The 12,697-nt window shown below is 51.3% G+C and overlaps 1 protein-coding gene across 2 annotated transcripts in view; it reads right to left on the bottom strand.

Moving 5' to 3' along the window:
- Positions 1 to 5,187, bottom strand: part of HTR3A (5-hydroxytryptamine (serotonin) receptor 3A, ionotropic) — a 12,842-nt gene extending 7,655 nt beyond the window's left edge. The window contains exons 1-4 of one of the 2 annotated variants that reach the window (XM_010830360.1): positions 5,107 to 5,187; positions 2,694 to 2,837; positions 1,265 to 1,309; positions 27 to 136 (exon numbers count right to left, since the gene is read on the bottom strand). In XM_010830360.1, coding sequence (XP_010828662.1) covers positions 27 to 136; positions 1,265 to 1,309; positions 2,694 to 2,837; positions 5,107 to 5,187 — 380 coding nt within the window. Of the gene's footprint in view, positions 1 to 26; positions 137 to 1,264; positions 1,310 to 2,693; positions 2,861 to 5,106 lie in introns of both variants that reach the window. The other variant, XM_010830359.1, reaches the window with a different exon arrangement.
- Between the last annotated feature and the right edge of the window lie 7,510 nt (positions 5,188 to 12,697).

Here is a 12,697-nt window from a genome sequence, read left to right as displayed (position 1 = left end):
GCCACGCGTCTGATGACAGTACTCACAACTCATTGATAAGGATGTCTGGGACCCAGATGCTGTCTGTGGGGATGGACAATTTGGTGATGTTATCAAAGTCCTCAGGGTTCCACTGGAGAAACTCATCTGTCCAGTACTAGGAGAGGAGCAGGAATGATCACGGGTGACCCAGTCCATCATGGGCAGGGCGGTCCGCAACTCAGGCCAACTTCACCGCTCAGAGCCCAAGCAACAAGGGAGGGCATCTTCTTGGGAGAATCTGGGTGTCAGTGGCACCCAGGTTACTCAGTGGTACCCAAGAATCCCTTCCCCTCTGCACTCACACATCCCTACATGCGAATATATACAACACAGGCAGATGTAGCCTCTCCCTGGGGAAGGTATCCAGTCATTTCTAATATTATAAACCACCTAGCCATCAACTGAGGTATGTGTGCTAAGTCACTTCAGTCATGTCCGACTCCTTGCAACGCTATGGTCTGTAGCCCACCAGACTCCTCTGTCCATGGGGTTTTCCAGGCAAGAATACTGGAGTGGGTTGTCATTTTCTCTTAGACAAATCCCTTCTTGGGTCTTGATGTACACATACATAGACAGGGATAATGGTATGCACCTCACAGGGTAAGGTATGGCTATAGCTAAATCTTGATCAATGCCTCCCCCACTCTCTTGCCAGAACGACTGGTCTAAAATGTAAATGCCACCGTGTGGCTCCTTTGCCTCTGAGTCCTCCTTGCACCCTGCCTGAGCCGTGCCCATCAGAAGCTGGAGGAGTGGGGAAATGGCTGGGGATAGGAAGATTAAGTGATGGGATCATCCTGTTTCAGTCACCCTGTTTGGTTGTCATCCAATTTGGCTTTCATAGAGGGAAGAACTTTCTAGCAATCAGAGCTGTTTGAAAGCAGAGTGGCTGCCTTCCGAGCTGCCAGTCACCGAGGTGTTTGATCAGGAGAAGCGGGACAAGCGCTTGCTGGAGAGGCTGTGAAAAACCTTGGAAACCGGGTAGGTTGGGGGATTTCTCCTCCGCTGATCTTTAAGCCGCCTCCCTTTTGCAGTCCTGAGGTTAGAGGGGCCCAGATCCAGGAGACCCCAGATCTCATGAGCATGCCTCTCCCCTCCCCTCCTCTCCCCTTTCTTCCCCTCCTTCCCTTGCCCAAGGCCTCTTAGATTCCCAGCTCCTCTGAGACAGAGGTGCGCCCTCAGCAAGGGTTGCCCACACCCCAGTCCCAGGAAATGGGGATGGGGGAGGGGCTGGTTTGCTCACCTGCCGATACCAGATGTAGGTGGTCAGGACCTGATTCTTCTCATCCTGTGGAAGGAACGGGAGCTCGGCAAAGGCAGCCCTGTGGGCTGGGAGCCCGCCTTGCACACACCAACCCCAACAGGAGCTGCTGCTCTGTGAGCCTGCTCCCTTGAGAATGAGGAAATGGGGTGGGGAAAGGGGCCAGCCAGGAAAAAATCGGCCTTTTACTAGGACACACCTAGGAAGAAGTTCAAGGATTTCTTTTTTAACATATGTGTGTGTGTGTTCACACATATATGTCTTCTATTATCTTCTATTCAGTTGTGTATATTTCACATAAGCATATATAATATAATAACATAATAAAAGATAATAATAGAAGACATATATAATGACCGTGAAGAAGGCTGAGCGCCAAGGAATCGATGCTTTTGAATTGTGATGCTGGAGAAGACTTCTGAGAGTCCCTTGGACTGCAAGGAGATCAAAGAAGTCAATCTTAAAGGATATCAACTCTAAATATTCACTGGAAGGACTGATGCTGAAGCTGAAACTCCGATACTTTAGCCACCTGATGCAAATAGCTGACTCTGGAAAATACCCTGATGCTGGGAAAGACTGAGGGCAGGAGAAGGGGATAACAGAAGGTGAGATGGTTGGATGGCGTCACCGACTCAATGGACATGAGTTTGAGCAAACTCCGGAAGCCTGGTGTGCTGCAGTCCGTGGGGCTGCAGAGTCGGACACAACTTAGCAACTAAACAACAACATAACAACAACATATATATGTATGTCTGTACAATTATATCTGTACGTATGTATCTACACCTATTTCCTACCTTAGCGTGAAGTCAAAAGGTACAGACCCACATAAAATGAAGAATTCATCACTCTCCCTCCCTTCCATCCAATTCCCAATCTCCCTTTTGGAAACAGCCAGCTGACTCTAGTAGAGACGGCCGGAGAAGTCAGTTCTGCCCACCCTACCCCAGGGCAGCACCTGCGTCTCTGAAGTTGCCTTCTTCTTTATCTCAGCCCAGCATCCAACCCCCTCTGCTGGGCAGTGTACCCCACCCTACTTCAGCAATTGATTAACTGCTTTATTTATGATTAATTCTTCAACCACGATTTAGTAACACCTGCCATGTACCAGAGACGTGTGTAAGACAGTGAGGGTGTAGAGGTGAATAGGATGGTCTGCACCCTCACCCAGCTCACCTAGGGAGATGTGATGTGTGAAGAACCACACGTACGCACAACCCGTGGGCCGGAGGGTGTGGGAGAGGCAGCCATGCAGGTGACCCCAGGTTTCAGTTTGGGGAGCATCCTGAGCTGTGGTATCAGGGCTCAGGGGCTATGGGCAACCAAAAGCCCACCATGGACTGCGTCTCACATGGTCTCCCACTCAGAAGGTCCACCCTGGAGCAGGGCAGTGGGGCCGGGCGCTCACCACGCTGAGGATGGCGTAGATAATGACGTCGATGGACACAGTGGTCGGTGTCCTCCAGTCCCGCACGGGCCGCACGCCCTTCTTGTAGTTGGCCAGCAGGTGATCTGACAGCCGCAGCAGAGCCGGCCTGGAGGCGTTGGGGGGCTGGGGGTCCCCCCTGTGCTTGGCTGGGAAGGACAGACAGCGCAGCCTGAGTCTGCCCCAGATCTCTGGCCCTGGTTTCGAAGCTAGTAAATGTATCCCCACTTAATCCCACCTCCCAGAACTCCCAGATACCTCCACAGACTGAAATTCCCATCTCCGGAGCGTTTTTTTGCCTACAGAGGTTCCTGCCAAAACCTAAAGGTATTCACAAGGGTAGCCCCAGCCCCCGTTAATATGAGAAAGGAAGCTGGGCTGTGAGAGCAGGTGGCACAAGGCAGGTGAGGTCTCGAGTCGGCCAAGGATGAGAAGGGTTGAGAGTTGCTGCCCGCCCAGAGGAGGTGGGCCTCTGGGGCCTGGACGAGGGGCTCTGGGAGCCCAGGGAAGCTGGCCCTGGCAGGAGATCCTAGAGAGTGTGGCCCCAAGTGCACAGATTCTAAGCCCAGCGGTCTGCAGGGTGTCAGCCTCAGCAGAGGTCAGAGCTCAGTGTCTGCACAGCTCACGGTCCCCAGGACCCCAGCCCTCAGCTGACGAGGAGAGAAGGGTGGGCACCCAGCGAACGCAGACATTCCCTCTCCGACCTGCAAAGCCCACCCCAGGGAGAGCCCGTCTGCACGCTCACGCGAACTCCCGAGGAGTCCTTGCTGGGCCCCCTTCTTAGTCTAGCTTTCTGGGCTGGTTTGATGGGGTTGGGAAGAGGGCTGGGGTGGGGTGTGGAGGAAGCCAGTAGAAACCAAGCTGCTCCCAGATCCAGAGGCCTGCAAGGATAAAATCGTGAAACCCCACACCTAGGCCCTCGCCCCTCTCTGCGGGGATTTCACAGGAGCGCCTCAGCTGTCTCTCTGGGAAACAGTAAGAGCATTTCCTGAAAGATGCCAGAAACACAAAGGGGAAAGACGGGGTTAGGGGGCATTCTGGAGTACACAGGGCGCTGCTGGGGGCGGCGGGGGGCAGGGCCTTTCACAGCCCAGAGCCCGGCAGGCCAGGCTTTCCCTAGACAAGCCTGCTTCTTCTCCCACCTCATCTACCCTGCGTGCAATGCCTACAGCAAATTGGTCCTGCAGGTTCCCTTTCCTGCCCACCCCACCCCCGCTCCCCAGTAAACTTTCAGAAAAACAACAGCAGAGAGAGAGGGGAAGATGAGAGGATGTTTACTGAGCGTCCCCTTTGGGAATAATACCAATGAGCACATCGTTCATCTCAGTATCAGCCCCCTGGGCCGGCTGCTACCAGAGCCCACGTTACTGATGAAGATGCCCAAGGCTCAGACAGGCAAGTACTGTGTCCTGCAGGCAAGGGAGCTGGGATTCAGACCCAGGTCCCTGCGTATCTTCACTGCACCAGCAACAGCCCAGGTCTTATCGTCTGGGATTCTGACCAGACTGGGCGCCGCAGACCTCAGGGCCAAGGACCAGTGCTGGGAGGGACAGAGCTCCCCTCAACCAGACAAGCCCCAGACCACAGTCGTAACTCACAGCCCGGGCCTGCTCGTCCAGCTGAGCTACCCTCAACGACACGAGGAAAACCATCGTGCCCCTAAGCCCTTCAGAGCTGTCCATTTAAGCACATCCTAAACTGTGCCCGCCCTGGCTTCAAAGAGCTCTGGCTGGAGAGAAAACCTTCCCACGAAGGGTGGAGGTGGGGGATGACTATTGTCTGCAACAAAGGAAATAGATTCTTTTGTGGCTAAAACTCCTCATATCCCCAGGAGGCGGGAAAGGATGGGTGAAGGAATGCAGAGAGAAGTTTGGTGCTATCTGAGCTGAGCCCTGGAAGGAACTTTTCTAGAAGACAAAGGCCCAAAGAGCTTGTGCAATGAAAGCAGTGAAGTCAGGGAAGATGACATCTGTCCTGGTCTCTACTGCTGCGGAGTTGTGTGACCCTGGGTAAAATCTACCCACCCTGGACTGCAGCATTCCCGTTTATAACAAGAGAGAGGGGATCAAGACAGCTCCAACTTCCCTTACAGCTGTCCTTCGATGAGTCTGGGGGCCCGAGCAAAGAGGAGAGGCGCCCGCTAAGCATTTCCCACACAGCAGGCTGTGCCACGCCCCACTCTGCAAGCTCTGCTCTCACCCTTTGCTCGAGATGCCCAACTTTCTAGCTGTATCCCCAGGGCGTGGAAATTCCCTCTTGCCCACATGCGGTAAGGTCCCTGACTTTCCTGTTGCCTCACCCACTCCAAAGCCCTCCTTCCTTCAAATTTTGGAGGCGCTAAGCATCCCCTGCCCACCTCTGTCCTCTGCCTGCCAGGTGCTGCGTGCTGTCCCACTGTCTCCTTACCCTCTCCCCGTGGTGCCAGCAGCGTGGGCAGAAGCAAGCCGAGCAGCGCCCGTGGCAGCCAGGGCAGCATAGTCGCTTCTCTCAGAGCGGCCTTCAGGGTGAGCGCTGCGGAGGACCAGCCTGCCCGCTGCGCTCCCCCAGCCTCATATCAGCCAGCCTCCCACACCTCCTGAGGCTGCAGCCTTACGCTGCCTCTGGCCACCAGGGCTGGGAAGCCGCCAAGTTTTCCTGCAATCAATCCTTCTGCTGGATCAGGTTTCAGGGCGGGGAGGGCAGGGGAGGAAGCCCGCCAGGCTGATGTCACGGGGCCAATGGAGCTTAGTCCTCCCGTTCAGCCAGGTGGCCTGGCCAAGTTCCCCAAGGAGTAACTTGGGGACAGAGGGCTGCAGGAGCCCCTGGAGCAAGGGGGCAGCCTGTCTGTTGGGAGCCGCTCTGGGCTGCTGCCTTCGCTTATGCCCCTCGCTAGCATTGAGCCGGGGCTTTTCTGGTGGCTCAGCTGTAAAGAATTCACCTACAATGCAGGAGACCCGGGTTCAATCCCTGAGTCAGGAAGATCCCCTGCAGGAGGGCATGGCAACCCACTCCAGTGTTCTTGCCTGGGAAATCCCATGGACAGAGAAGCCTGGTGGGCTATAGTCCATAGGGTTGCACAGAGTTGGACACGACTGAAGCGACTTAGCAGCAGCAGCATTGAACTGGGGCAGAATGGGGTGAGGTAGGAGAAGCAGGAGGACCATGCTCTTCCTCCACACGTGACACCGTGTCCCCAGCTAAACAGGTGACTGCGCATCATCAGTAAAGACCAAATATACATTTAACTGCTCCCCAGACACACCTAACCATTGTCCCTAAATGTCCCATTCTGTGTCCTTGGGGCTCTCTGTATGAATTGGTGAGGCACCCCCACTCCCCTGTTTCTTGCTCCAAGTCCTGGCCTGTATGTCCTGGGGGCCCGTGCCTTCCACCAAGTCAGGCACCCCCTCCACCCGCCCCCGGAGACAGAGCCGGGAAGGTAGGAGCTTCAAACACTAAACTTGTTCTACAAGGGGTAGTACCAAAGCGGGAGGGAAAATACGGCAAGAGGAAGATGAAAAGAAGCAGAAGGTAAAACTGTAGAAAAGACCTGGAGAAGAAGGGGGAAAAGGAAGGAGAAAAGAAAAAGATGGGGAAATTTGTAGGAAACAGAAGGAAGAGGAAAATAGAATTAAAAGGCAAGAAGGAGGGGGACAAAAAGGGGAAAAGAAAAAAAGGAGGAGGAGGAGGAGGAATCAGACGCAGCAGGAAGATGCTGAGCCCTGAGCCCAGGGGGGCCTGAGTGTAGCTGTTCCTTCCGGAATGGGACCCTGGCTCTTGGGGGTTGGGTGTGGATCACCTCGGGACAGTGAAGAAGCCTGGAGACCCCGTCCCAAGAGCCCACATTGCTGCAGTGAGCTCCTGGGACCCTCCGAGACTGCCCTATTGTGTTGGGAGCGGGGGAGAGCGTGTCATGGGCACAGTGTGTGCATTTGAAAATTAGCTTCTTAGGTAACAGGATTAGAGCGAGCTGGGCAGGTCACAGCCTCCGATGGAGATGTATTGCCCGTGCGTCTCTCTCTGATGGAGCAGCAATCAGGTTTCCCCTGAAGAAATTTCCTATTAATGGATTTGATGGCGCACCAGACAAAGGGAGTTGGAGCCGTGGCCAGTGGCGGGGTGTAAATTGCCTCCGATGAAACCGTGGACTCACTTTTGCCCCTTTTAAACAAGATAAGAATTAGTGCGAGGCCTTGATGAACTCTCCTTGGCCAGTGGCGATGAGGGATAAACAGAGGCCTGGCTAATTTGATTCCTGAGCTCTGCCAGTAGACGGCCAGGCTCCTCCCAGGGAGCGGAGGCAGACACGCAGATGGCAGCTGGCCAGCGTGGGTCATGAAAAGCTCGGAGGCTGCAGGGCCCAAAGCCCCGGGCTTCCTTTGAGTCCGGCTGCTCCATGCACCGTGGGAAGGAGGACTGTTTGCACACATGTGTCTGGAGCTTCCCACCCTTTGTTGTACTGTCTCATGACTTACCCCTGATTGCTTTTCTTGCTCTCAGTTTCCAGGTTCAAACACTCCAGAGTCCAGAGCGCCTCCAGGACTTGCCTCAGCTCCTAAAGCTAGTTACGGATGGAGCTGAGATTCAGCTTTTCCCATTACAGCTGCGTGTTTCCCATCTTCCCCAGTAGATTTTTTACTGGTCTGTAAAACTTTTATCACCAAAGAGCCTGATCTTTTAACACCTATAAACCTATAAAAATTCTGCAACAAACTATAACATCTGGCCCCATTAGGGGCCCACCTGCTAGAGAAGAGCTGGGGCAATCGCGTGGCTTCTCACCATCGTCCTAAGTGGGAGATACAGCTTCTTACTCCCCATAGCCATGAGGAGAGAGATTCAGGAAGCCCCGCGGTTGGTTGGACACTCAGGCTTGGCACTTTACTGAGTCCCTGCGAGACCCACCCCTCTTTCCTCTGGGGGAGCATTGAAACGAGTGGAACCCTATGGGCCTTGCCCACCATGTCCTCAGCCTGCGTTTTGACTGTGAAAAAGCTTCACCCAGAGAATAAATTTAATCAAAAAAGCGAGAAAATGCAGAAATAGTCATAGCTTAGTCGTTAAGCATAGTCAATGACCTTTCGTTCCTCCTCAAGGGCTATAGCAATGGAACAACGATGATAACAAGAGCTATGGATAATGTTCTGAGCCATATCCATGAGCTGGCTTATAGCTACTGAAACCCCCACCAGGTGGAAGAAGTTAACTACACGATGACCAGACTGCTAGCTCTACTGCCACAACTCTGAGAACTGGCCTCAAGGAAATGGGAACAAACGGACCTTAGAACTGAAGATTAATTGTACTTAAAACAATCAAGATGATTGATGCTGGTCAGACTACCGATGACCAATTTCAAGATGACTGTCAGAGCTGGCTGTGCGGTTTCTACATGTAGCCCCCACCCCAGCCTATAAAAACTCTTGCCCATTGGTTGTGATGGCTGGGGTGGGGGTGCTCAGCCTTTGAACAGAAGTCTGCCCTTCTCCCCAGGTGCCACATCCAAAATAAAGCAAACTTTCCTCTCCACCAGTCTTGCCTCTTTATTGGCTTTCGAGCGGTGAACAGCTGGATCCCACTTTTGGTTATAGCATGGGGGCAGCCTTTCTACTACCCAGTTCTGGGGATCTGACATACTTTGGCATGGAGGCTGGGCCACTTAGGGGTTGTCTGCTCATGGGAAGGGTGGAAGCCAGGAGGATGGGAAGATGCCTGCCTCAGTTTCCCTAGTCCCCCTGCCCAAAGAGGCAGCAGTGGCCTTTATAGGGAGGAGAGTAGAGGAATTGCATTCTCAGACACTGGAGGGTCTCTTCTGTCTTGGTCTTTCTTTCCTCGATGTCCCATCCCATCCCGCCATGACCTGTTCCCTAATAAGGACCCGATCTGATCCTTGGAATGGCCTGGGCCTGGCCGCCAGCAACAATACCTGCTATTTATCAAGCATTCTATGTGCTAGACACTGTGCTAAGCTCTTTATCGTATTTAATCCTTACTTCCTGTGAAGAAAATATTACTCCCATACTGCAGGTGAGGAAACTGAGGCACAGAGAAGTTAAGCAACCTTACATAGCGATTAAATGGAGAGTGTGGTATTAAGTCTTATAGACTCAAAAGCCTGAGCATTTAACCACCTGCTTGCACAGGGTCCCAGAGCATCTCTTTGAGATCCAGGCTGATGGGACTCTGGCTCCAATCCCTGGAATGGATGGGGATCCTCGTTCTTACCTTGATGAGTTTTGTTGAAAAGCTAAGCTCCAGAGTCTACTAATTAAAGATATTTTTATTGAGGAGTATCATAAGTAAGAATATATAATGACTTAATGGACTGTGAAGTGTACCATTTTCACCACTACAAAATGGATTCAAAAATACCACACACTACCATTCAGGTCCCAGCAAAGCCCATTTCTGCAAATGTCAGGTGTGGGCTGCACAGTGAATGTGGGACTAGTGACTTCTGCAGTTCCCCCTCACGGTATGAATGTGATGCTAGAGAATTTTACATATAGATAATTTTAGTTATTTTGGCTGTGCTGGGTCTTCCTTGCTGCTCGGGCTTTTCTCCAGTCGTGGCTGCTGCTGCTGCTAAGTCACTTCAGTCGTGTCCGACTCTGTGCGACCCCATAGATGGCAGCCCACCAGGCTCCCCCGTCCCTGGGATTCTCCAGGCAAGAACACTGGAGTGGGTTGCCATTTCCTTCTCCAATGCATGAAAGTGAGAAGTTAAAGTGAAGTCTCTCAGTCGCGTCCGACTGCTCGTGACCCCATGGACCACAGCCCACCAGGCTCCTCCGTCCATGGGGCTACTCTCTAGTTGCGGTGTGTGGGTTTCTCATTGTGGTGGCTTCTCTTGTTGCGGAGCATGGGCTCTGGGGCTTGTGGGGTTCAGTGGTTGGGGCGCCTGGTCTCAGTACCTGCAGCTCCCTAGCTCTAGAGCACAGGCTCAACAGTTGTGGTGCATGGGCTTAGTTGCTCTACAGCATGGGGGATCTTCCCGGATCAGGGATTGAACCCATGTCTCCTGCACTGGCAGGTAGATTTTTTACCACTGAGCCTCCCAGGAAGCCCAATGCTAGAGTTTTTAAATTTATTTTTACTTATTTATTTGGTCAAGCCATATGGCATGGGGGAGTTTAGTTCCCTGACCAGGGGTCAAACCTGTGCCCCGTTCAGTAGAAGCACAGATTCATAACCACTGGGCCTCCAGGGAAGTCTCTAGAATTCTTAGAGTCTAATATTATTCTGTGGAGTATGGGCAAATGGGAGTGAGGCTTCATTAGAAGGATGCGGTTATTACTTGGGTCCTGCCACCTGGGGAAGAGGCTTTTTCTAGCCCTCCAATCAGACAGGATGGAGATATTGAAGTAAATGCACACTGGGGATTTTTTCTGTCTTGATCCCCGAAGGTCAAGATGAACAAGGATTTGTTCCTAGGAGGTGGCTGCTCGTATTTGCCACCTTCCACATGCAGACAGGCAAGAAATAGGAATGAAGAAACCAGGCAAGAGGCCTGTGAAGTTTAGTGTTTCTCTGGGACCCTGTGAAGCTACTGCGGGGCACTAGGTCTGGGAGGACTGAGCACCCTGTGCCCACAGCACAGTGTCTCAGGCTTCACCTACCCCTTTGCTCGCCTCCCTCATCCCTTCCCTTAATACGCACTCATCTGGGACTCCTCCACGCTAAGAGGAGGAGAAGGAAGGGACGTCGCTCCGTGTGCGTGGTGGCAGCAGCAATGGCCTGAGAAGGAAGCCCCGAGTGCAGTGAAGCCCAAGGGACCACGATGGGCTGCTTGAGTCCCCTGCCTGGAGATCTTTCTGCTTCTCATCTTCGGAGATCAGTGACTCGTTTTCACAAGGGAGCTGGTAACCCTTCCCACAAGCCTTGGTGGGGGAGTGGGTCGTGGGTGTGAGAAACAGCAGAGCAGGCAGCGTCGTCTGGCACAGAAGGATGGAGGTCTCACTCAAGTCCTTGCGAGGATCCAAGAAGACGATGGCCCAGCCTCTTGAATATGTCTCCTACCTAAAGATGAAACTTTCCCACTTCTCCTCTCCCCAGACCTCCATCAAATTCCAGCCTTTTTACTTCCTTGAGCTCAAAGCTCATCTTCTGTACCCGCTCCCCCCGCCCCTGCAAATAAAGTCATTTCTAGGGTGGTCTCCAGGGTAGAAGGTCATCCTGAAAAGGGCATCTAGAATTAGCAAGCTGATAGCAAAGGCAAGCCTTAATGGAGATGGTGATGGGTCATTAGTCCACCTGGCCACCCCAGAACCAGACCTGGGACAGAGGCTTAAGTTTGGCTTCAATTTCTCTCTCACTCGAAAGAAGGAATAATTCCAGGGAGGAAGGAACCAGAGAGCACATCTTATTCCTAGTGAATGGCCATTCATCCATCTGGCCACCCCAGAGCTGGACATGGGGACAAAAGATGATTTGGCTTAAATTTCTCCCTTACTTGAATTCCCATCCAGGAAGGAATTTGATAAAAGCAGCCAGGAGTGGCCTTCTTATCCATGCCTTTGTTTTTGGAAAATTAGAGTCTTAATATGTTGTTATTAGCATTTTCTGAGAAATTTTCAAAGAAATCTCACAAACCCCTTTGGGATTCCGAAACTTAGTTTCTTCCAATGTCTTACTTTAATTGCACTTCGTACAGTTTGTATCATTTCCTTCCATCCTGTAGAAATGAGTTGCATCTCTATCCATCTTCTCCATTGTCTCTGAGAGGTGGTGAGAACACAGTGGTCATTTCCAGACTCTTCCAGAGAAAAGAAAGCAGAGGCAGAGAATACCAACCATTGTACCACACTGCATGGATTACAATGCACTTTGATGCACAGTCTCGTTCCCTTTGAAATGCACTCGATCTCTTTGAAATAGGTGACATTATCCCCATTTAATAAATGAAGAACTACCATACCAAGATATTTAGTAATTTGTCCAAGATCACTCAGCTAATAGGCAGCCAGTTCTGCTTGGGAACCTAAGCCAAGCTAGGGTGACACTCATGAAAAATGGGTGCTGTCTTGCACCTTTTCTACTGAAGTAAGAAGCAAAGAAAGAACCCCAACCCACTGTAATGCTTGTCGCCTCTAGGGCAAGTGGAATGTGGATCTAGAAATAGGATAGGCTGGGTGGGGAGGTAGATTTTTCTGTATCTACCTGTTATGCTGTTAAATTTTGCACTATGTAAATATATTACCTATTTTAAAAATGTGGTTTTAAAAAGAAGCTATGGGAAGAATGGAATATAAGCTGGGTAGTCATGGCTCCATCATGACTGTGTGACCTTGGGTAAGCCAGCTAAACTGTCTATACTTCAGTTTCAGCACCTATCAATGAGGATAAGGAATAATTGTCCTGACTACTACATTCACCAGTCTATCGAGTTCACAGGCTTTTTTATTGGAGTATAGTTGCTTTACAATGCTGCATTAGTTTTGGCTGTACAGCAAAGGGAATCAACCACACACATACATATATCCCCTCTTCCTTGGATTTCCTCCCCATTTAGATCACCACTGAGCATTGAGTAGAGTTCCCTGGGTTATACAGAAGGTCCTCGTTAGCTATCTATTTTATACCCAGTGGTGTATGCATGTCATTCCCAACCTCCCAATCCATCCCACTCCCCCTTCCCCAGCCTTGGTTCTGTATGAATGTGACTCTATTTCTGCTTTGCAAATAAGTTCATCTGTACAGTTTTTCTAGATTCCACATATATGCATTAACTCATAATATTTTTCTCTTTTTGACTTACTTCACTCTATGTAAAAGTCTCTAGATCCATCCACCTCTCTGTAAATGACACAGTTTTGTTCCTTCTTATGGCTGAGCAATATTTCACTGTATGTATGTGCCACATCTTCTTTATCCATTCCTCTCTTGATGGACATTTAGTTGCTTCCATGTCCACACAGGACTTTTTTGGAGAATAACGGAGTTCAGTAACTATTAATCTGGAATGGGAAAGGCAGTATCAGCATCACCTGGCTGAAACTGTGCCTGCC

Source organism: Bison bison, unplaced genomic scaffold (assembly GCF_000754665.1).
Source record: "Bison bison bison isolate TAMUID 2011002044 unplaced genomic scaffold, Bison_UMD1.0 scf7180017864518, whole genome shotgun sequence".
Classification (NCBI taxonomy): domain Eukaryota; kingdom Metazoa; phylum Chordata; class Mammalia; order Artiodactyla; family Bovidae; genus Bison; species Bison bison.
The sequence above is the reverse complement of the archived record's forward strand: the minus strand, read 5'-3'. Positions and strand labels throughout refer to the sequence as shown.